Source organism: Heterodontus francisci, chromosome 1 (assembly GCF_036365525.1).
Source record: "Heterodontus francisci isolate sHetFra1 chromosome 1, sHetFra1.hap1, whole genome shotgun sequence".
NCBI classification, from domain to species: domain Eukaryota; kingdom Metazoa; phylum Chordata; class Chondrichthyes; order Heterodontiformes; family Heterodontidae; genus Heterodontus; species Heterodontus francisci.
In genome coordinates this window covers 5,277,986-5,302,642 of record NC_090371.1, presented here as the reverse complement: position 1 = coordinate 5,302,642, position 24,657 = coordinate 5,277,986, and the positions used below count along the sequence as shown (strand labels likewise).

The 24,657-nt window shown below is 46.2% G+C and overlaps 1 protein-coding gene across 1 annotated transcript in view; it reads left to right on the top strand.

The window, feature by feature from the left end:
- LOC137377639 (disintegrin and metalloproteinase domain-containing protein 12-like) overlaps positions 1–24,246 on the top strand; it is a 561,477-nt gene extending 537,231 nt beyond the window's left edge. Inside the window, exons 18-21 of the mRNA XM_068047508.1 lie at positions 2,349–2,463; positions 14,923–15,042; positions 16,758–16,908; positions 24,180–24,246. Coding sequence (XP_067903609.1) covers positions 2,349–2,463; positions 14,923–15,042; positions 16,758–16,908; positions 24,180–24,246 — 453 coding nt within the window. The remainder of the gene's footprint in view (positions 1–2,348; positions 2,464–14,922; positions 15,043–16,757; positions 16,909–24,179) is intronic.
- Positions 24,247–24,657: the final 411 nt, after the last annotated feature.

Sequence of the window (24,657 nt, the reverse complement as noted above, 5' to 3'; positions counted from 1 at the left end):
AAATTAGGAATAGCAAGAATCAGAAAACACTGGTGGGAGTGGTTTATCGAACCCCTAACAGTAGTTATACCATTGGAAAGGGCATTAAACAAGAAATTATTGGAGCTTAAAAAAAAGGCAATGTAATAATTGTGGAGGACTTTAATCTTCATATAGACTGGGACAATGAAATTGGCAAGAGTAGTCTAGAAGACCTCATAGTAAAAGATTCACTGGGAAATTGTGATCATAATATCATTGAAGCTACTAAGTATCATCACCTCATTCCATGACAATATGAAAGGCACAATTCAGCATAGCGGCGCCTCATCAGACCCCTTTCCTATCCTGAGTGGCGCGAAACAGGGCTGTGTTCTCGCACCTACACTGTTTGGGATCTTCTTCTCCCTGCTGCTCACACGCGTTCAAGTCTTCAGAAGGAATTTTCCTCCACACAAGATCAGGGGGCAGGTTGTTCAACCTTGCCCGTTTAAGAGCAAAGACCAAAGTACGGAAGGTCCTCATCAGGGAACTCCTCTTTGCTGACGATGCTGCTTTAACATCTCACACTGAAGAGTGTCTGCAGAGTCTCATCGACAGGTTTGCGGCTGCCTGCAATGAATTTGGCCTAACCATCAGCCTCAAGAAAACGAACATCATGGGGCAGGATGTCAGAAATGCTCCATCCAAAAACATCGGCGACCACGCTCTAGAAGTGGTTCAAGAGTTCACCTACCTAGGCTCAACTATCACCAGTAACCTGTCTCTCAATGCAGAAATCAACAAGCGCATGGGAAAGGCTTCCACTGCTATGTCCAGACTGGCCAAGAGAGTGTGGGAAAATGGCGCACTGACACGGAACACAAAAGTCCGAGTGTATCAGGCCTGTGTCCTCAGTACCTTGCTCTATGGCAGCGAGGCCTGGACAGCATATGTCAGCCAAGAGCGATGTCTCAATTCATTCCATCTTCGCTGCCTCCGGAGAATCCTTGGCATCAGGTGGCAGGACCGCATCTCCAACACAGAAGTCCTCGAGGTGGCCAACATCCCCAGCTTATACACACTACTGAGTCAGCGGCGCTTGAGATGGCTTGGCCATGTGAGCTGCATGGAAGATGGCAGGATCCCCAAGGATATATTGTACAGCGAGCCCGCCACTGGTATCAGACCTACCGGCCGTCCATGTCTCCGCTTTAAAGACGTCTGCAAACGCGACATGAAGTCCTGTGACATTGGTCACACGTCGTGGGAGTCAGTTGCCAGTGATCGCCAGAGCTGGCGGGCAGCCATAAAGGCGGGGATAAAGAGTGGCAAGTCGCAGAGACTTGGCAGGAAAAAAGACAGAAGCGCAAGGCAAGAGCCAACTGTGTAACAGCCCCGACAACCAATTTTTTCTGCAGCACCTGTGGAAGAGTCTGTCACTCTAGAATTGGCCTTTATAGTCACTCCAGGCGCTGCTTCACAAACCACTGACCACCTCCAGGCGCTTACCCATTGTCTCTCGAGACAAGGAGGCCAAAGAAGAAGAATATCATTGAATTCAATGTTAAGTTTGAAAGTGACATACTCCAATCACAAACAAGAATTTTAAATGTAAACCAAGCCAATTACATAGGTATGAGGGGAGAACTGGTTCAGGTGAATTGGGTAAATAGACTAAAAGGCATGGCAGTAAATGAATAGTGGGAAACCTTGAAAGAAACAATTCAAAATGTTCAACAAAATTCAATTCCGTCGAAAAACAAAGGCTCAGCAAGAAAGACCGATCTGTGGCTCGCTCGGGGAGTTAAAGTAGTATTAGATTAAAAGAAGAGGCTTGCAATGTTGGAAAAAAAGAGTAGCAAGTCTAAGGACTGTGACTGTCCACAAACTCCCACCTATTGCAGCCCTGACACACAACTTGCGCTGCCATATCTTAGACTAGATTATTTATATCTACTTTTTAGTTTGTTGCAAGTTTTTTTTCTTCTACACATCAACTTGCACTAAGCACTAAAACACTTAGAGCCTCAAGCTTGCACAACCCACTAAAAATATTGAAGGTAAATAGCAGCATCTTCTTCTTCCTCTGCACTGAATTCCCAACTATAGCACTCTGCTAACAATGCACTCCATTCTGTGATTACTCTGTGCCAACCATTTTCTCATGAGCAGAGGAAAACATTATGGAATTAGTCAGTGAACAGCCCTACCCAAACTCTTATACTGGAGGGAAATAGCTGAAGATAGTTGGACTGAGGACATTTGCTTGCACTGAAACTTTGTTGATTGTCTTCCAACAACCATAGATATGGCTCCAGTTACTAAACGGTTTTCCCCTTAAGTTCATTTTCCTTTTCATGTGTTTCTAAAATCTTTCACTGTTTCAGGTTTGTAATAATCTGGACAGCTGTCATTGTGACAACGGCTGGGCTCCTCCGTATTGCAATACCAAGGGGACAGGTGGCAGTGTTGAAAGTGGACCTATGACAGATACAAACAAAGGTATTTACTGTCAGTCATTTACTGTGTTGTTACTCGTGATCATTTTTGTCCCTGCTCTGTCACCATCATGTGTCCTCCACCTTTCCGTACCGCCCTCTCACTGTAATGGGATACGTTCCATCCTGCACTCTCACTATAATGGGATACGTTCCGTCCTGCACTCTCACAGTAATGGGATACGTTCCGTCCTGTACTCTCACTGTAATGGCATACTTTCCGTTCCGCCCTCTCACTGTAATGGGATACGTTCCATCCTGCACTCTCACTGTAATGGGATCCGTACCGTACTGCACTCTCACTGTAATGGGATACGTTCCGTACTGCCCTCGCACTGTAATGGGATCCGTTCCGTCCTGCCCTCTCACTGTAATGGGATCCGTTCTGTCCTGCACTCTCACTGTAATGGGATACGTTCCGTACTGCCCTGGCACTGTAATGGGATACATTCTGTCCTGCACTCTCACTGTAATGGGATACGTGCCGTACTGCCCTCTCACTGTAATGGGATACATTCTGTCCTGCACTATCACTGTAATGGGATATGTTCCGTACGGCCCTCTCACTGTAATGGGATACGTTCCGTCCTTCACTCGCACTGTAATGGGATACGTTCCGTCCTGCCCTCTCACTGTCATGGGATACGTTCCGTACTGCAGTCTCAATGTAATGGGATACGTTCCGTCCTTCAGTCTCACTGTAATGGTATACGTTCCATACTGCCCTCGCACTGCAATGGGATAAGTTCCGTAGTGCAGTCTCACTGTAATGGGATCCGTTCCGTACTGCACTCTCACTGCAATGGGATACGTTCCGTACTTCACTCTCACTGTAATGGGATCTGTTCCGTACAGCACTCTCACTGTAATGGGATACGTTCCATACTGCACTCTCACTGTAATGGGATCTGTTCCGACCTGCACTCTCACTGTAATGGGATCAGTTCCGTACAGCACTCTCACTGTAATGGAATACGTTCCATACTGCACTCTCACTGTAATGAGATCTGTTCCGTACTGCACTCTCACTGTAATGGGATCCGTTCCGTACTGCACTCTCACTGTAACGGGATCCGTTCCGTACTGCACTCTCACTGTAATGGGATACATTCCGTACTGCCCTCGCACTGTAATGGGATACGTTCTGTCCTTCACTCTCACTGTAATGGGATACGTTCCGTCCTTCACTCGCACTGTAATGGGATACGTTCCGTCCTGCCCTCTCACTGTAATGGGATACGTTCCGTACTGCAGTCTCACTGTAATGGGATCCGTTCCGTCCTTCACTCTCACTGTAATGGGATACGTTCCGTCCTTCACTCTCACTGTAATGGGATACGTTCCATACTGCCCTCGCACTGTAATGGGATAAGTTCCATACTTCACTCTCACTGTAATGGGAAACGTTCCGTCATTCACTCTCACTGTAATGGGATACGTTCCAGACTGCACTCTCACTGTAATGGGATACGTTCCATCCTTCACTCGCACTGTAATGGGATACGTTCCGTACTGCCCTCGCACTGTAATGGAATACGTTCCGTCCTGCCCTCTCACTGTAATGGGATACGTTCCGTACTGCACTCTCACTGTAATGGGATGCGTTCCGTCCTTCACTCGCACTGTAATGGGATACGTTCCGTACTGCACTCTCACTGTAATGGGATACATTCCGTCCTTCACTCTCACTGTAATGGGATACGTTCCATCCTTCACTCTCACTGTAATGGCATACGATCCGTACCGCCCTCTCACTGTAATGGGATACGTTCCGTACTGCACTCTCACTGTAATGGGATACGTTCCGTCCTTCACTCTCACTGTAATGGGATACGTTCCGTCCTTCACTCTCACTGTAATGGGATACGTTCCGTCCTTCACTCGCACTGTAATGGGATATGTTCCATACTGCCCTCGCACTGTAATGGAATACGTTCCGTCCTGCCCTCTCACTGTAATGGGATACGTTCCGTACTGCATTCTCACTGTAATGGGATACGTTCCGTCCTTCACTCGCACTGTAATGGGATACGTTCCATACTGCACTCTCACTGTAATGGGATACATTCCGTCCTTCACTATCACTGTAATGGGTTACGTTCCGTCCTTCGCTCTCACTGTAATGGCATACGTTCCGTACCGCCCTCTCACTGTAATGTGATACGTTCCGTACTGCACTCTCTCTGTAATGGGATACGTTCCATCCTTCACTCTCACTGTAATGGGATACGTTCCGTCCTTCACTCTCACTGTAATGGCATACGTTCCGTACCGCCCTCTCACTGTATTGGGATACGTTCCGTTCTGCACTCTCACTGTAATGGGATCCGTTCCGTCCTGCACTCTCACTGTAATGGGATACGTTCCGTCCTGCACTCTCTCTGTAATGGGATACGTTTTGTACTGCCCTCTCACTGTAATGGGATATGTTCCGTACTGCAGTCTCACAGTAATGGGATACATTCCGTCCTGCACTCTCACTGTAATGGGATACGTTCCGTCCTGCACTCTCACTGTAATGGGATACTTTCCGTACTGCACTCTCACTGTAATGGGATACGTTCCGTCCTGTGCTCTCACTGTAATGGGATACGTTCCGTCCTGCACTCTCACTGTAATGGAATACGTTCCGTCCTGTAATCTCACTGTAATGGGATACGTTCCATACTGCATTCTCACTGTAATCGGATACGTTTTGTGCTGCACTCTCACTGTAATGGGATACATTCCGTCCTGTACTCTCACTGTAATGGGATACATTCCGTCCTGCTCTCTCATTGTAATGGGATACATTCCGTCCTGTACTCTCACTGTAATGGGATACATTCCGTCCTGTACTCTCACTGGAAGGGATACATTCCATCCTGTACTCTCACTGTAATGGGATACGTTCCATACTGCATTCTCACTGTAATCAGATACGTTTTGTACTGCACTCTTACTGTAATGGGATACATTCCGTCCTGTACTCTCACTGTAATGGGATACATTCCGTCCTGTACTCTCACTGTAATGGGATACGTTCCATCCTGCATTCTCACTGTAATCGGATACGTTCTGTACTGCACTCTCACTGTAATGGGATACATTCCGTCCTGTACTCTCACTGTAATGGGATACGTTCCATACTGCATTCTCACTGTAATTGGATACGTTTTGTACTGCACTCTCACTGTAATGGGTTACATTCCGTCCTGTACTCTCACTGTAATGGGATCCGTTCCGTCCTGCTCTCTCATTGTAATGGGATCCGTTCCGTCCTGTACTCTCACTGTAATGGGATACGTTCCATACTGCATTCTCACTGTAATCGGATACGTTCTGTACTGCACTCTCACTGTAGTGGGATACATTCCGTCCTGTACTCTCACTGTAATGGGATACGTTCCATACTGCATTCTCACTGTAATTGGATACGTTTTGTACTGCACTCTCACTGTAATGGGTTATATTCCGTCCTGTACTCTCACTGTAATGGGATCCGTTCCGTCCTGCTCTCTCATTGTAATGGGATACGTTCCGTCCTGCTCTCTCATTGTAATGGGATCCGTACCGTCCTGCACTCTCTCTGTCATGGGATATGTTCTGTACTGTCCTCTAGAGGACAGACTGGCAAAGTGCAGAAATAGATAATTCCATTGTCAGGGGCACGTTAGGCATTGCTGTGAATGTAAAATTTGAGCATATCACTACTGGAGAGGGAAGTAGTTCCGTATTGGATAGGAGCAGACTGAGATGGACTTTGTGGAATACAAAGACAGGATTACAATGCATGTGTGTATGTGCAGATTGTGTGGTGAATAAGCTGGTGAGCTCCAAGCACAAATCGCAGTTTCGGAATGTGATGTAATGGCAATAATGGAATGTGGCTTAAAAATGGAAAGAACTGGGTGCTTCATATACAAGGATATCATGTGTTCAGAAAAGACAGAGAAGGGAAAAAGGGGAGTTGGGTGGTAGTCCTGATTCAGGAAGACGTTGTAGTGTTGGAAAGAGATGATATCCTTGAGAGGGTGAAGACAGAATCCATTTGGTTAGATTTAAGAAGCAAAATGAGTATGATCACACTACTGGGGGTATTCTATCGGACTCCAAACAGAAAGGGAGAGAGAGAGGAGCAAATCTGCAGGGAAATCATAGAGATGTGCAAGAGCTATAGAGTGGTGATATTGGGGGACTTTAATTACCCACATATCGATTGGGATAATGTTAGAGGAAAGTGAAAGCAGGGGGAGGAATTTCTGAAATGTGTTCAGGAAAACCTCCTTGATCAGTATGTTCTCAGCCCCACTAGAAAGGAGGCATTGCTGGATCTGGTGCTGGGAAATGAGGTGGGCCAAGTGGATCAAATGTCTTTTACAAACATACGAATTCAGAGTAGAAGTAGGCCATTTACCCTGGAGTCTGCTCTGCCATTCAATAGGATCATGACTGATCAGTTTGTGTTGGGGAGCACTTGGGTAAGAGGGATCATCAAAGCTTAAAGTTTAGACTGGTAATGCAGAAAAGCAATGCCACAAGGTAGAACGCCTAGATTGGATTAGTCTAGATTACTAGATTAATGCCTGGATTGGGCGGGTTGTCTTATGAGGAAGGGTTGGACAGGCTAGGCTTGTATCGACTGGAGTTTAGAACAGGAAGAGGTGATTTGATTGAAACATATAAGACCTGAGGGGGTCTTGAGAGGGTGGATGTGGAAAGAATGCTTCCTCTTGTGGGAGAATCTAGAACAAGGGGTCCCTGTTTAAAAATAAGGGGTCACCCATTTAATACAGAATATAGAACCTCTATATAAAGTAGTCCAGTTTTTAGCTGAATGCAGTGAGGGGACGCAATGAGAAAAGACATTCGCCTGAGTGAGACACTGCCAGAGTGAAGCTGGAATTTGGTGCACGTTGTAAGTTCTTGTAAGTTTTTGTCAAGCTTAAATTTTAGATTATGCGTCAGTCTTTAAAACGTCCTGGTTAGGTAAATAGCCTTGTTAAACAAGAAGCAGCCAGCAGTGGCAGTTATCTGTCAATCAGTTGAAAGTATTTATGTTCAATAGTTGCTAATTATTGGAGCTGAAACTGAGCTAGTGAGTCATCAGAATCTCTATATAAAACAGACGAGTTCTTAGCTGAATGCAGTGAGGGGACACAGTGAGAGGAGACACTTGCCTGAGTGAGACACTTGCCTGAGGGAGACAGTGCCTGAGTGAAGCTGGTGGGAATTTGGTGCAGAGGGTGAAGGAGGGGCTCCTTTTCCTTGCTATTAGCCTCCAGCAGCTGGTGAGTCTTGTTCCTTTGTCTCTAAGGTAGGTGATTGGTTGGTGAGTGTATTATCATTTATCTTTCAAAACTCAGGTAATTTTAGACATTGTAAGATTTGTATTTGGTAACACTGGTTAAGCTTAGCAGATTGGGAAACATTGAGAGAATTAATTAAGAAAGTGATTAAGTAATTAAAGTGAATTAATTAATAGCATAAGTAACAATGACAGGACAGGTGTTATATTGTAGCTGTGGTCTGTGGAAGCCTTTGGATGTCGAGGTGATTCAGGAGAAACACATCTGCAGAATGTGTGAGCAGATAGAGGAATTCCGGATCAGGATTATTGATCTGGAAGATGAACTGTGCATACTGCAATGTGAGGGATGTAAGGGATGCAATGTACACTTAGTTCCGGAGGACGGTCACACCTCTTAGAACAGGGTCATCTGTTTTGGTCAGCAATGAGGGACAGGAGGATGTGACCGTGAGTGAGGCAGGTAAAGGGACTGAGCAGACAGTAATGGAAGATCCTCAGACTTTGCAATTGTCAAACAGGTTTGAGGTGCTCTCAACCTGTGTGGATGAAAGTGAGGTCTGCAAGGTGAATGAACAGATTGGCCATGGCACTGTGATACAGGATCCATTAAAGTGGGGGGAGCTAAAAGAAATGTAGTGGTAGTAGAGGATAGTATAGTGAGGGGGATCGACACTGTTCTGTGCAGCTGAGAGTGTGAATTCAGAAGGCTGTGTTGCTGACCCGGTGCCAGGGTTCGGGACATCTGCTCAGGGCTGGACAGAAACTGGGAGGGGGAGGATCCAGTTGTCATGGTCTGTGTAGGTACCAGCAACGTAACTAGGACTAGAAAGAGGTTCTGCTCAGACAGTATGAGGAGCTAGGCACTGAATTGAAGAGCAGAACCTCAAGGGTAATAATCTCTGGATTATGACCTGTGCCATGTGCCAGTTGGCAGAGCGCACATAATAAAGCAAAATGAATATGTGGCTCAAAGACTGGTGTGGGAGAAGTGGGTTTCAATTCGTGGGGCACTGGCACCAGTACCGGGGAAAGTGTGGGCTGAACCGTTGGGACGGTCTGCACCTGAACCGTGCTGGGACCAGTGTTCTAGAAAACTGTACAACTAGAGAAGTAGAAAGGAATTTAAATTAAACAAAGGGGGTGAGGGAACCTGGATAGATGTAGAAAGAACAAAGAAAATTACAGCACAGGAACAGGCCCTTCGGCCCTCCAAGCCTGTGCCGATCCAGATCCTCTACCTAAACATGTCGTCTATTTTCTAAGGGTCTGTATCTCTCTGCTTCCTGCCCATTCATGTATCTGTCCAGATACATCTTAAAAGACGCTATCGTGCCCACGTCTACCACCTCTGCTGGCAACGCGTTCCAGGCACCCACCACCCTCTGCGTAAAGAACTTTCCACACATAACCCCCCTAAACTTTTCCCCTCTCACTTTGAACTCGTGACCCCTAGTATTTGAATCCCCCACTCTGGGGAAAAAGCTTCTTGCTATCCACCCTGTCTATACCTCTCATGATTTTGTACACCTTAATCAGGTCCCCCCTCAACCTCTTGTACTTCTTTCAATGTAGTATACTGTATTCGCTGCTCACAGTGTGGTCTCCTCTACATTGGGGAGACCAAGCGCAGACTGGGTGACCGCTTTGCGGAACATCTCCGCTCAGTCCACAAGCAGGACCCTGAGCTTCCGGTTGCTTGCCATTTCAACACTCCCCCCTGCTCTCATGCTCACATCTCTGTCCTGGGATTGCTACAGTGTTCCAGTGAACATCAACGCAAGCTCGAGGAACAGCATCTCATCTATCGATTAGGCACACTACAGCCTGCCGGACTGAACATTGAGTTCAATAATTTCAGAGCATGACAGCCCCCCACTTTACTTTCATTTTTAGTCATTTTTAGTTATTTTTTCTTCCTTTTTTTTGCATTCCTTTTTACATTTTTTACAATCTTTTTTTGCATTTATTTCATTTCATCTTAGTTTGTTCAGTTTGCTTACCCACTGTTTTTTTCAGGTTGTTTTTCTTCAGGTTTGCACTTGCTGATGTTCAATATTCAGTATATTCACACCTAATCTGTACTAATGCTTTGTCTTTCAACACACCATTAACATATTGTTTGCCTTTGCTCCGTGACCTTTTGGTCAGCTATGTGGCCTGGTCCAATCTGCACCTTCTCCTTTGTTATCTCTTGCCCAACCCCCACCTCACTTGTTTATAATCTGTGACTTTTCTAATATTTGTCAGTTCCGAAGAAGGGTCACTGACCCGAAACGTTAACTCTGCTTCTCTTTCCACAGATGCTGCCAGACCTGCTGAGTGAATCCAGCATTTCTTGTTTTTGTTGCCCCCCTCAACCTCTGCCTTTCTAATGAAAATAATCCTAATCTACTCAACCTCTCTTCATAGCTAGCGCCCTCCATACCAGGCAACATCCTGGTGAACCTCCTCTGCACCCTCTCCAAAGCATCCACATCCTTTTGGTAATGTGTCGACCAGAACTGCACGCAGTATTCCAAATGTGGCCGAATCAAAGTCCTATACAACTGTAACATGACCTGCCAACTCTTGTACTCAATACCCCGTCCGATGAAGGAAAGCATGCCGTATGCCTTCTTGACCACTCTATTTACCTGCGTTGCCACCTTCAGGGAACAATGGACCTGAACACACAAATCTCTCTGTACATCAATTTTCCCCAGGACTTTTCCATTTACTGTATAGTTCACTCTTGAATTGGATCTTCCAAAATGCATCACCTCGCAAAATAAAGGAGTAGAGTCAAGGCAGGAGAGCAGAATAGTAAAATGGGAAATGAAGGTCAGAGAATGGCAGGAAGGGACAGAGAGAAAAAAACTTAATATCAGACCAACAGTTAAGACTAGATGTTACTAAGATAACAAAACGACAAAACTAAAGGCTCTGTATCTGATTGCACGTAGCATTCATAACAAAGTAAACAAACTGGTGCACATTGAAATAAATAAATATGACCTGATAGCCATAGGGAGACATGGCAGCAGGATGACAAGGATTGGGTCCTGAATATTGAGGGGTATATGACATTCAAGAAGAATAGGAAGCTAGGTAAAGGTAGAGGAGTAGCACTGTTAATCAATGATGGTATTGGTGCAATAGTTAGAGATGACCTTGGCAGGGGATCAGGATGTAGAATCGGTTTGGGTAGGGATGAGGAATAGTAGGGGAAAGAAGTCACTAGTGGGAGTGGTCTACAGGAACTTGGTGAAATTACAATCACCAGGGAAGCGGTACTGAGCAAACTGGTGGAGCTGCAGGCTGACAAATCCCCGGGTCCTGATGGGCTTCATCCTAGGGTCTTAGAAGAGGTGTTAATGAGATAGTAGATGTGTTGATGGCATGAAGAGAGCTCTTGGGCCAACCATCAAGAAGATCACCCCCCTCAAATCTAAATCGGGGGACATAATCACTGACAAACGCAAACAGATGGACCGCTGGGTTGAGCACTACCTGGAACTGTACTCCAGGGAGAATGCTGTCACTGAGACTGCCCTCAATGCAGCCCAGCCTCTACCAGTCATGGATGAGCTGGACATACAGCCAACCAAATCGGAACTCAGTGATGCCATTGATTCCCTAGCCAGCGGAAAAGCCCCTGGGAAGGACAGCATTACCCCTGAAATAATCAAGAGTGCCAAGCCTGCTATACTCTCAGCACTACATGAACTGCTATGCCTGTGCTGGGACGAGGGAGCAGTACCCCAGGACATGCGCGATGCCAACATCATCACCCTCTATAAAAACAAAGGTGACCGCGGTGACTGCAACAACTACCGTGGAATCTCCCTGCTCAGCATAGTGGGGAAAGTCTTTGCTCGAGTCGCTCTGAACAGGCTCCAGAAGCTGGCCGAGCGCGTCTACCCTGAGGCACAGTGTGGCTTTCGTGCAGAGAGATCGACTATTGACATGCTGTTCTCCCTTCGTCAGATACAGGAGAAATGCCGTGAACAACAGATGCCCCTCTACATTGCTTTCATTGATCTCACCAAAGCCTTTGACCTCGTCAGCAGACGTGGTCTCTTCAGACTACTAGAAAAGATCGGATGTCCACCAAAGCTACTAAGTATCATCACCTCATTCCATGACAATATGAAAGGCACAATTCAACATGGTGGCTCCTCATCAGAGCCCTTTCCTATCCTGAGTGGTGTGAAACAGGGCTGTGTTCTCGCACCCACACTTTTTGGGATTTTCTTCTCCCTGCTGCTTTCACATGCGTTCAAATCCTCTGAAGAAGGAATTTTCCTCCACACAAGATCAGGGGGCAGGTTGTTCAACCTTGCCCGTCTAAGAGCGAAGTCCAAAGTACGGAAAGTCCTCATCAGAGAACTCCTCTTTGCTGACGATGCTGCTTTAACATCTCACACTGAAGAATGCCTGCAGAGTCTCATCGACAGGTTTGCGTCTGCCTGCAATGAATTTGGCCTAACCATCAGCCTCAAGAAAACGAACATCATGGGGCAGGATGTCAGAAATGCTCCATCCATCAATATTGGCGACCACGCTCTGGAAGTGGTTCAAGAGTTCACCTACCTAGGCTCAACTATCACCAGTAACCTGTCTCTAGATGCAGAAATCAACAAGCGCATGGGTAAGGCTTCCACTGCTATGTTCAGACTGGCCAAGAGAGTGTGGGAAAATGGCGCACTGACACGGAACACAAAAGTCCGAGTGTATCAGGCCTGTGTCCTCAGTACCTTGCTCTACGGCAGCGAGGCCTGGACAACGTATGCCAGCCAAGAGCGACGTCTCAATTCATTCCATCTTCGCTGTCTTCGGAGAATACTTGGCATCAGGTGGCAGGACTATATCTCCAACACAGAAGTCCTTGAAGCGGCCAACATCCCCAGCTTATACACACTACTGAGTCAGCGGCGCTTGAGATGGCTTGGCCATGTGAGCCGCATGGAAGATGGCAGGATCCCCAAAGACACATTGTACAGCGAGCTCGCCACTGGTATCAGACCCACCGGCCGTCCATGTCTCCGTTATAAAGACGTCTGCAAACGCGACATGAAATCGTGTGACATTGATCACAAGTCGTGGGAGTCAGTTGCCAGCATTCGCCAGAGCTGGCGGGCAGCCATAAAGACAGGGCTAAATTGTGGCGAGTCGAAGAGACTTAGTAGTTGGCAGGAAAAAAGACAGAGGCGCAAGGGGAGAGCCAACTGTGCAACAGCCCCAACAAACAAATTTCTCTGCAGCACCTGTGGAAGAGCCTGTCACTCCAGAATTGGCCTTTATAGCCACTCCAGGCGCTGCTTCACAAACCACTGACCACCTCCAGGCGCGTATCCATTGTCTCTCGAGATAAGGAGGCCCAAAAGAAAGAAAAAGAAAGAAGATGTGTTGATGTTAATTTTTCAAAATTCGCTAGATTCTGGAAAGTTGCAAATATTCAAGAAGCAGTGGGTGGGGTGAGGTGGGGGGTCGGCAGAAAACAGGTAACTATAAGCCTCTGTCATGGGGAAGATGGTAGAATCAATCGTTAAGGAGGTTATAACTGGGCACTTAGAAAAACTCAAGGTAATCGGGAATAGTCAGCATGGTTTTGTGAAAGGGAAGTAATGTTCAACCAATTTTTTGGAGTTCTTTGACAGAGTAGTATGTTCTGTGGATAAAGGGGAACCCGTTGACGTACTGTACTTGGATTTCCAGAAGGCATTTGACAAGGTGCCACATAAAAGGTTATTGCGCAAAGTAGGAGCTCATGGTGTAGGGGGTAACATATTAGCATGGATAGAAGATTGGATGGCAGGATGTGACAAGTGCAATCCCGCAGGGGTCTGTGCTGGGGCCTCAACTTTACAATTTATCAATGACTTAGATGAGGGGAGCGATGGCATGGCAGCTAAATTTGCAAATGACACAAAGATAGGTGGGAAAGTATGTTGTGAAGAGAACATAAGGAGGTTGCAGACCGATGTAGATAGGTTACATGTGTGGGCAAAAATCTGGCAGATGGAGTATAATGTGAGAAAATGTGAAGTTTTTCACTTTGGCAGGAAGAATAAAAAAGCAGAGTATTACTTAAATGGCGAACAACTGCAGAATTCCAACGTGCAGAGGGACCTAGGTGTTCTAGTGCATGAGTCACAAAAAGTTAGTTTGCAGGTACAGCAAGTAATAAAGGCGGCTAATGGAATGCTATCCTTTAATAGGAGAGGATTTGAAAATACAAGTAAGGATGTTATGCTTCAGTTATACAGAGCATTGGTGAGACCACATCTCGAATACTGTGTGCAGTTTTGGTCTCCTTATTTAAGGAAGGATGTGAATATGTTGGAGGCAGTTCAGAGGAGGTTTACTAGATTGATACCTGGAATGAGTGGGTTGTCTTATGAGGAAAGGTTGGACAGACTGGGCTTGTTTTCACTGGAGTTTAGAAGAGTGAGGGGAGACTTGATTGAAGTATATAAGATCCTGAATGGTCTTGACAAGGTGGATGTGGAAAGGATGTTTCCTCTTGTGGGTGAGTCCAGAACTAGGGGGCACTGTTTTAAAATTAGGGAGTCACCCTTTTAGGACGGAGATGAGGAGAAATTTTTTCTCTCAGAGGGTTGTGCAACTTTGGAATTCTCTGCCTCAGAAGGTGATGGAGGCAGGGTCATTGAATATTTTTAAGGTGGGGATAGATAGATTTTTGTTAGGCAAGGGAATCCAAGATTATCGGGGGTAGATGGGAGTGTGGAATTCGAGACACAAACAGATCAGCCATGATCTTATTGAATGGCGGAGCAGTCTAGAGGGGCCGAATGGCCTACTTCTGCTCTTAGTTTGTATGTTCATATGTACAGAGATGCGGACAATTTTTTTCTCTCAGGGGGTCATGAGTTTGGATTTCTCTTCCTCAAAAAGCAGATTCTTTGAATATTTTTAAGGCAGAGGTAGATAGATTCTTGATAAGGGGGTGAAAGGTTATGGGGGTAGGCGGGAATGTGGAGTCGAGGTTACAATCAGATCAGCAATGATCTTGTTGAATGGCAGAGCAGGCTCGAGGGGCCGAGTGGCCTACTCCTGCTCCTAATTCATATGTTTGTATGTTCGTATGGAAGAGGGCTAATTTCAGGGCAATAAGAAAGGAATGAAAGACTGACAGGAAAAACTGTCATGGAAAAATGTGTTACCTTTAAGGAAGAGATGTTTCATATACAGGCGAGGTACATTCCAACAAGTGCAAAAGGTACGGGAAGCAAAAACAGGCCATGTTGGATGGCGAGGGAGAGAGACTTTATGATGAAGCAAAACTGAACGGTGCGTGATGCATATCAGGTGAATTGTTCAAGGGAGAAGCAAGTCAGATACAATAGATTGAGAGAGGAGGTGAAGAGGAAAATAAGACTGACAAAGAGAGAATATGAGAATAGAATGGAAGTTAACATAAAAGAGAACCCAAAAGTCTTCGACCAACATATAAATAGTAAGTGGATAGTAAGAAGTGGAGTGGGGCCTATTAGGGCCAAAATGGGTATTATATGCTTAGAGGCACAGGGCAAGGCTGGAATACTTCATTAATACTATGTTAGACATATTGAGAGAGTGGTTTGTAAAGCATCTGGGATCCTGGGCTTCATAAACAGAGGCACAGAGTACAAAAGCAGGGAAGTTATGCTGAACCTTTATAAAGCTCTATTGTGGCAGTTCTGTGAAAGGTCACTGACCTGAAACGTTAACTCTGTCTCTCTCTCTCCACAGATGCTGCAGGATCTGGTGAGTATTTCCAGCACTTTCTGTTTTTATTTCAGATTTCCAGCAACTGCAGTATTTTCCTTTTTATTACTAGAGTATTGTGTCCAGTTCTGGTCACCACACTTTAGGAAGGATGTGAGGGTCCTTGAGAGGGTGCGGAGGAGATTTACCAGAATGGTTCCAGGGATGGGGGATTTTAGTTACAAGGTTAGGCTGGAGAAGCTGGGGTTGTTCTCTTTAGAACAAAGGAGATTGAGGGGAGGTTTAAAAGAAGTGGACAAGATTCTGACAGGCAGAGAAGGAAAGATTGTTCCCATTAACTGATAGTACAAGGTCTAGGCGACACAGATTGAAGGTTTTGAGTAAGTGATGCAGGGGGGAAATGAGGAAGAAGTTTTTTATGCAGCGATTGGTAATGACCTGGAACTCGTTGCCGATGAGAGTGGTGGAAATGGAAACAGTTAATAATTTCAAAAGGAAATTGGATGGTCACTTGAAGCAAATAAACTTGCAGGGCTACAGGGAACAAGCAGGTGTGTGGGACTGACTGGATTGCTCTGCAGAGAGGTGGCATGGCCTCCCTCTGTGCTGTAAATGACTCTACATTCTGTCTGGCACTCTCACTGACAGGCTCGAGTGGAACATAAATGGTTTTCTGGTTTGGCTGTGCCTGGCTGTGTGCTGTACATTCTGTGTAATCCTATATTCCATACTGCACTGTGCCAATTGGGAGAGAGCTGTCAGATTCATGTTTTGTGTTCTGTTGTACAGGGGTGTGATCAGGAGACAAAGCTTGTATTTATAGTGTTGAGGATGAAGGAGAAACGAAGGCTATCGTGCCATGCATGACCTCAGGACATCCAATAAGCCCTTTACTGCCTAAAAATGATCTTTGGAATATAGTCACTGCTGTACTGTAGGGGTTATAATATTTACTAAATGGGCTAGAGGGACAGCATGCTGATTGGGAGAGAGACTGAGAAGTTGTAATGTGTGTTAAATGGAACACTATCTGATTAAGAGAAGAAATGGAAATGTTATAGTTGATAATTATGCACTTAAAGTTCAAAAAGAAAAATTAATTTATTGATTCTGAAGAGGCATAGTCTGCAGCTCGATAGAGGTTGAACTGTTGATGTATTGGACACTGATAAAACCGCAGCTGGAGCACAGTATGCAATCTGTTAGCTAATCGTGGGAAAATATTACTATCTGAGCTGGTGGCTGGGCATTTCCTGCCGTTTACTGTACTCTGACCCATTTCTCCTCTCTTCCAATAGGTGCCTTCAATCCACTTGCTCTGACCATTGCAGTCATGGCACCAGCATTGGCACTGCCGATTGTGAGCTACTTCCTGAGCTCGATGCTGATGAATAAGGGGACGACAGTGAGTGCAACATCTGCAGCAACTCAAAGAGGGGGCAGTACAAGGTAACACTAACAGGGAAGCTGAAACCTGAGTTTTCACCTTCAAGTCCAAGAGATGGCAAGTGTGATTAGGCAGTGTGAGGAGTGTGACTGAGGGGGAGGAGTGTGACTGAGGGGGAGGGGTAGGAGGGTGACTGGGGGGAGGATGAGGGTGAGGAATGTGATTGGGATGAGGGTGAGGAGTGTGAATGGGAAGAGGATGAGAAGTGTAACTGGACAGAGGTTGAGGATGAGGAGTGTGACTGGGGGGAGGATGCAGAGTGTGACGGGGGGGGGGGGGAGAATGAGGGTGAGGAATATGACTGGGGTGAGTGTGAGGAGTGTGACTGGGGTGAGGGTCAGCAGTGTGACTGGACTGAGGGTGCGGGTGAGGAGGGTGGCTGGGGGAGGGTGAGGAGTGTAACTGGAGGGAGTATGAGGGTGAGGAGTGTGACTGGGGGGAGGGTGAATGTCAGGAGTGTGACTGGTGTGAGGGTGAGAGGGATGATTGGAGAGAGTGTGAGGGTAAGGCGTGTGACGGGGGAAGTATGAGGACATACGAACATACAAATTAGGAGCAGGAGTAGGCCACTCGGCCCATCGAGCCTGCTCCGCCATTCAATAAGATTATTGCTGATCTGATTATAATCTCAACTCCACATTCCCGCCTATCCCCAATAACCTTTCACCCCCTTGCTTATCAAGAATCTATCTACCTCTGCCTTAAAAATATTCAAAGACTCTGCTTCCACCACCTTTTGAGGAAGAGAATTCCAAAGACTCACAACCCTCTGAGAGAAAAAATTTCTCCTCATCTCTGTCTTAAATGGGTGACCCCTTATTTTTAAACAGTGACCCCTAGTTCTAGATTCTCCCACAAGGGGAAACATCCTTTCCACATCCACCCTGTCAACACCCCTCAGGATCTTATATGTTTCAATCAAGTTGCCTCTTACTCTTCTAAATTCCAGCGGATACAAGCCCAGTCTGTCCAATCTTTCTTCGTTAGACAGTCCGCCCATTCCAGGTATTAGTCTAGTAAACTTTCTCTGTACTGCTTCCAACGCATTTACATCCTTCCTTAAATAAGGAGACCAGTACTGTACACAGTACTCCACATGTGGTTTCACCAATACCCTGTATAACTGGCGGCACAGTGGCGCAGTGGTTAGCACCGCAGCCTCACAGCTCCAGGGACCCGGGTTCGATTCCGGGTACTGCCTGTGTGGAGTTTGCAAGTTCTCCCTGTGTCTGGTGGGTTTTCTCCGGGTGCTCCGGTTTCCTCCCACAAGCCAAAAGACTTGCAGGTTGATAGGTAAATTGGCCATTATAAATTGTCACTAGTATAGGTAGGTGGCAGGGAAATATAGGGACAGGTGGGGATGTTTGGTAGGAATATGGGATTAGTGTAGGATTAGTATAAATGGGTGGTTGATGTTCGGCACAAACTCGGTGGACTGAAGGGCCTGTTTCAGTGCTGTATCTCTAATCTAATCTAATATAATCTAAACTGAAGCATAACCTCCCTACTTTTCTATTCAATTGCCCTCGAGATAAGTTGTAACATTCTATGAGCTTTCCCAATTACTTGCAGAACCTGCACACTAACCTTTTGTGATTCATGCACTAGGACACCCTGATCCCTCTACATCTCACAGCTCTGCAATCTCTCACCATTTAGATAATATGCTTCTTTTTTATTCTTCATAGAATATGGATCATAGAACCATAGAATGGTTACAGCCTGTGCCTCTGAAAGTCCCACTCTCCTGCCTTTTCACCATTACCCTGCAAATTTTTCTCTTCAGATAATTATCCAGTTCTCTTTCGAAGGTTTTGATTGAATCTGCCTCCAGGCAGTGAATTCCAGGTCCAACCACTTGCTACATGCCACCATGTCCTCTGCTTCTAGATCCTTCAACCAATAGGAACAGTTTCTCCCTATCTGCTCTGTCCAGACCCCTCATGATTTCGAACATCTCTATCAAATCTCCTGTTAATTTTCTCTTGCCCAAGAAAAGCAGTCACAACTTCTCCAGTCTATCCACGTAACTGAAGTTCTTCATTCCTGGAACAGTTCTCGTGCATCTTTCTGTATCTCTCTAATGCCGTCACATTCCTCCCAAAGTACGGAGCCCAGAACTGAACATAATACTCCAGTTGAGGCCAAACCAGTGTTTTATACAGGTTGATTGTAACTTCCTTGCTTTTCTACTCTATGCCCCGACTTGTAAAGTCCAGGATCCCATATGCTTTAAATGAGATCAAAGTCTGTAGTCCTGCAACATCCAATCATGAATGGTGGTGGACATTTAAACAACCAACCAGAGGAGGAAGCTCTAAAAATATCTCCATCCTCAATGATGGGGGAGCCCAGCACATCAGTGCAAAGGAACAGGCTGAAGCATTAGCAACAATCTTCAGCCAGAAGTGCCGAGTAGATGATCCATCTCGGCCCTCTCCTGAAGTCCCCAGCATCACAGATGCCAGTCTACAGATAGTATGATTCACTAAAAGGCTGAAGGCACTGGATACTGCAAGGTCTATGAGCCCTGACAACATTCCAGCAATAGTACTGAAGACTTGCTCCAGAACTACCCGTGCCCCTAGCCAAGCTGTTCCAGTACAGCTACAACACTGACATGTACCCGGCAATGTGGAAAATTGTCCAGGTCCTGTCCACAAAAAGCAGGACAAATCCAATCCAGCTATTTGCTGCCCCATCAGTCTACTTTCAATCATCAGCAAAGTGATGGAAGGTGTCATTAACAGAGTTATCAAGTGGCATTCACTCAGCAATGTGTTAGCTTTTATTAGTAGGGGAATCAAGTTTCGGAGCCACAAGGTCATGCTGCAGCTGTACAAAACTCTGGTGAGACCGCACCTGGAGTATTGCGTGCAGTTCTGGTCACCGTATTATAGGAAGGATGTGGAAGCTATGGAAAGGGTGCAGAGGAGATTTACTAGGATGTTGCCTGGTATGGAGGGAAGGTCTTACGAGGAAAGGCTGAGGGACTTGAGGTTGTTTTCGTTGGAGAGAAGGAGGAGGAGAGGTGACTTAATAGAGACATATAAGATAATCAGAGGGTTAGATAGGGTGGATAGTGAGTCTTTTTCCTCGGATGGTGATGGCAAACACGAAGGGACATAGCTTTAAGTTGAGGGGTGATAGATATAGGACAGATGTCAGAGGTAGTTTCTTTACTCAGAGAGTAGTAGGGGCGTGGAACGCCCTGCCTGCAACAGTAGTAGACTCGCCAACTTTAAGGGCATTTAAGTGGTCATTGGATAGACATATGGATAAAAATGGAATAGTGTAGGTCAGATGGTTTCACAGGTCGGCGCAACATCGAGGGCCGAAGGGCCTGTACTGCGCTGTAATGTTCTAATTCTAAAAAAATAATCTGCTCATAGATACTCAGTTTGGGTTCAGTGCCAGACCTCATCACAGCCTTGGCCCAGGATCTTTTATGTTTCAATCAAGTCGCCTCTTACTCTTCTAAATTCCAGCCGATACAAGCCTAGCCTGTCCAATCTTTCCTCATAAGACAACCCACCCATTCCAGGTATTAATCTAATAAACCTTCTCTGAACTGCTTCCAACGCATTTACATCCTTCCATAAATAAGAAGACCAATACTGTACACAGTACTCCACATTGACTCTGGACTCCATGAAGTCTCATGGCATCAGGTCAAACATGGGCAAGGTAACCGCCTACTGATTACCACCTACTGCCCTCCCTCAGCTGATGACTCAGTACTCCTCCATGTTGAACACCACTTGGAGGAAGCACTGAGGGTGTCAAGGGCACAAAATGTACTCTGGGTGGGGGACATCAATGTCCAACACCAAGAGTGGCTCGATAGCACCACTACTGACCGAGCTGGCCGAGTCCTAAAGGACATAGCTGCTAGACTGGGTCTGCGGCAGGTGGTGGGGGAACCAACAAGAGGGAAAAACATACTTGACCTCGTCCTCACCAATCTGCCTGCCGCAGATGCTTCTGTCTATGACTGTATTGGTAGGAGTGACCACCGCACAGTCCTTGTGGAGACGAAGTCCCGCCTTCACATTGAGGATACTGTCCTTCGTGTTGTGTGGCACTATCACCATGCTAAATGGGATAGATTTCGAACAGATCTAGCAATGAAAAACTGGGCATCCATTAGGCGCTGTGGGCCATCAGCAGCAGCAGAATTGTACTCATCCACAATCTGTAACCTCATGGCCTGGCATATCTCCCACACTACCATTACCATCAAGCCAGGAGACCAACCCTGGTTCAATGAAGAGTGCAGGAGGGCATGCCAGGAGCAGCACCAGGCATACCTCAAAATGAGATGTCAACCTGGTGAAGCTACAACCCAGGACTACTTGCATGCCAAACTGCGGAAGCAGCATGCGATAGACAGAGCTAAGCGATCCCACAAACAATGGATCAGATCTAAGCTCTGCAGTCCTGCCACATCCAGCCATGAATGGTGGTGGACAATTAAACAACTAACTGGAGGAGATGGCTCCACAAATATCCCCATCCTCAATGATGGGGGAGCCCAGCACATGAGTGCGAAAGATAAGGCTGAATCATTTGCAACAATCTTCAGCTAGAAGTGCCAAGTTGATGATCCATCTCAGCCTCCTCCTGAAATCCCCAGCATCACAGATGCCAGACTTCAGCCAATTCGATTCACTCCGCGTGATATCAAGAAACGACTGAAGGCACTGGATACTGCAAAGGCTATGGGCCCTGACAACATTCCGGCAATAGTACTGAAGACCTGTGCTCCAGAACTTGCCACGCCCCAAGCCAAGCTGTTCCAGCACAGCGACAACACAGGCATCGACCCAGCAATGTGGAAAATTGCCTAGGTATGTCCTGTACACAAAAAGCAGGACAAATCCAACCCGGCCAATTACCACCCCATCAGCCTACTCTCAATCATCAGTAAAGTGATGAAAGGTGTCATCAACAGTGCCATCAAGCAGCACTTGCTTAGCAATAACCTGCTCAGTGATACCCAGTTTGGGTTCTGGCAGGGCCACTCATCTCCTGACCTCATTACAGCCTTGGTTCAAACATGGACAAAAGAGCTGAACGCAAGAGGTGAGGTGAGAGTGACTGCCCTTGACATCAAGACAGCATTTGACTGAGTATGGCGTCAAGGAGCCCGAGCAAAACTGAGGTCAATGGGAAAAAGGGGGAAAACCCTCTGCTGGTTGGAGTCATACCGAGCGCAAAGGAAGATGGCTGTGGTTGTTGGAGGTCAATCATCTCAGCTCCAGGACATCACTGCAGGAGTACCTCATGGTAGTGTCCTAGGCCCAACCATCTTCAGCTGCTTCATCAATGACCTTCCTTCAATCATAAGGTCAGAAGTGGGGATGTTCGCTGATGATTGCACAATGTTCAGAACCATTCATGACTCCTCAGATACTGAAGCAGTCCATGTAGAAATGCAGCAAGACCTGGACAATATCCAGGCTTGGGCTGATAAGTGGCAAGTAACATTCGCGCCACACAAGTGCCAGGCAATGACCATCTCCAACAAGAGAGAATCTAACCATCTCCCTTGACATTCAATGGCCATTATCATCGCTGAATCCCCCACTATAAACATCCTCGGGGCTACCATTGACCAGAAACTGAACTGGAGTAGCCATATAAATACCATGGCTACAAGAGCAGGTCAGAGGCTAGGAATCCTGTGGCGAGTAACTCACCTCCTGACTCCCCGAAGCCTGTCCACCATCTACAAGGCACAAGTCAGGAGTGTGATGGAATACTCTCCACTTGCCTGGATGGGTGCAGCTCCAACAACACTCAAGAAGCTCGACACCATCCAGGACAAAGCATCCCACTTGATTGGCACCCCATCTACAAACATTCACTCCCTCCACCACCGACGCACAGTGGCAGCAGTGTGTACCATCTACAAGATGCACTGCAGCAATGCACCAAGGCTCCTTCGACAGCACCTTCCAAACCTGCGACCTCTACCAACTAGAAGCATAAGGGCAGCAAATGCACGGGAACACCACCACCTGCAAGTTCCCCTCCAAGTCACACACCATCCTGACTTGGAACTATATCGCCGTTACTTCACTGTCGCTGGGTCAAAATCCTGGTACTCCCTTCCTAACAGCACTGTGGGTTTACCTACCCCAAATGGACTGCAGCGGTTCAAGAAGGCAGCTCACCACCACATTCTCAAGGGCAATTAGGGATGGGCAATAAATGCTGGCCTTGCCAGTGATGCTCACATCCCATGAATGGATTTTAAAAAAAAAACTCCAGATGTGGTCTCACCAATGCCAATAACAAATTAAAAAAGACACTGGGGAGAACTCCTCTACTCCCTGGAGCAAAAGGAGATTTGATAGAGGTGTACAAGATTATGACAGGCTTAGATAAGTTAGACAAGGAAAAACTCTTCCCATTAACTGATGATACAAGGACTAGGGGACACCACCGATTGAAGGTTTTGGGCAAGAGATGCAGGAGGAATGTGAGGAAGAACTTGTTTAACGCAGAGTGTGGTAATCACCTGGAACTCTCTGACCACAAGGGTGGTGAAGTCGAGACATTCAATGATTTCAAAAGGAAAGTGATGGGCACTTGAAGAAAATAAATTTGCAGGTGTAGAGAGATTGAGCGGGGCAGTAGGAATGACTGGATTGCTCCACAGAGAGCCAGCATGGACACAATGGGCCAAATGGCCTCCTTCTATACCATAAATGACTCCATGACCCCTTTTAGTAGTGCCATGGGGTCTTTTATGTTCATCTGAGAGAGCATCAGGACCTTGGTTTAAAATCTCATCTGAAAGATGACATCTCTGACAGTACAATGCTCTCTCAACACCGCACAGAGATGTTAGCCTTGATATTTGAGCTGAAGTCTTGGAGTGAGATGTGAGCGCATCACTGATCTGATTCAGAAGTGCCAGTGCTACCCACTGTGCCACAGTTGGTGTGTTCTGACCCAATAGCCATAGGATGTGTTTGTTGTGAAAATGTGATTCTCTGAAGCTGCCTTTCCATCCTCACCAACACCCCCCCACTCCCCCTCCCCCCTCCCCACCCCCCAGGCTCATGGTCATGCCATACACCCTCAATTACATCACATTCCCTACCTCTTCACCCTCAGTACTCTCCAGTACCTCTAACCTTTCCTTTTAAATCTACCTACATTTATTTGGCCAATTGTCATTGTACCCAATTGTGAGAGAAAATGAGGGACTGATGATGGATGACTATTCACTTCTGGTGGTTATGACTTTTTCCTTTCACAGGGTCGTACAGGAAAAAGTTCTGTTTGTGTCCGACGAGGAGATGGTGCGTACACAGAGGTACAGTTGAAAATCCTCCAGTTTTTCCTAATTTCCTGAATGCTTTAACCATTATTTAAATCAGAGTAGGAATAAACAGGCCATTCTCAGGTGGGGTATCACAAGGATCAGTGATGGGGCACCAAATATTCACAATATATATCAATGATTTGGATGGAGGGACCAAATGTAATATTTCCAAGTTTGCTGATGACACAAAACGAGGTAGGAATGTGCGTTGTGAGGAAGATGTAAAGAGGCTTCAAGGGGATTTAGACAAGCTAAGTGAGTGGGTAAAAACATGGCAAATGGAATATAATGTGGAAAAATGTGAAGTTATCCACTTTGGTAGGAAAATCAGAAATGCAGAGTATTTCTTTAATAGTGAGAGATTGGAAAGTGTTGATGTTTTTACAACTGAGGCAGGAGGAGTCATAGAGTC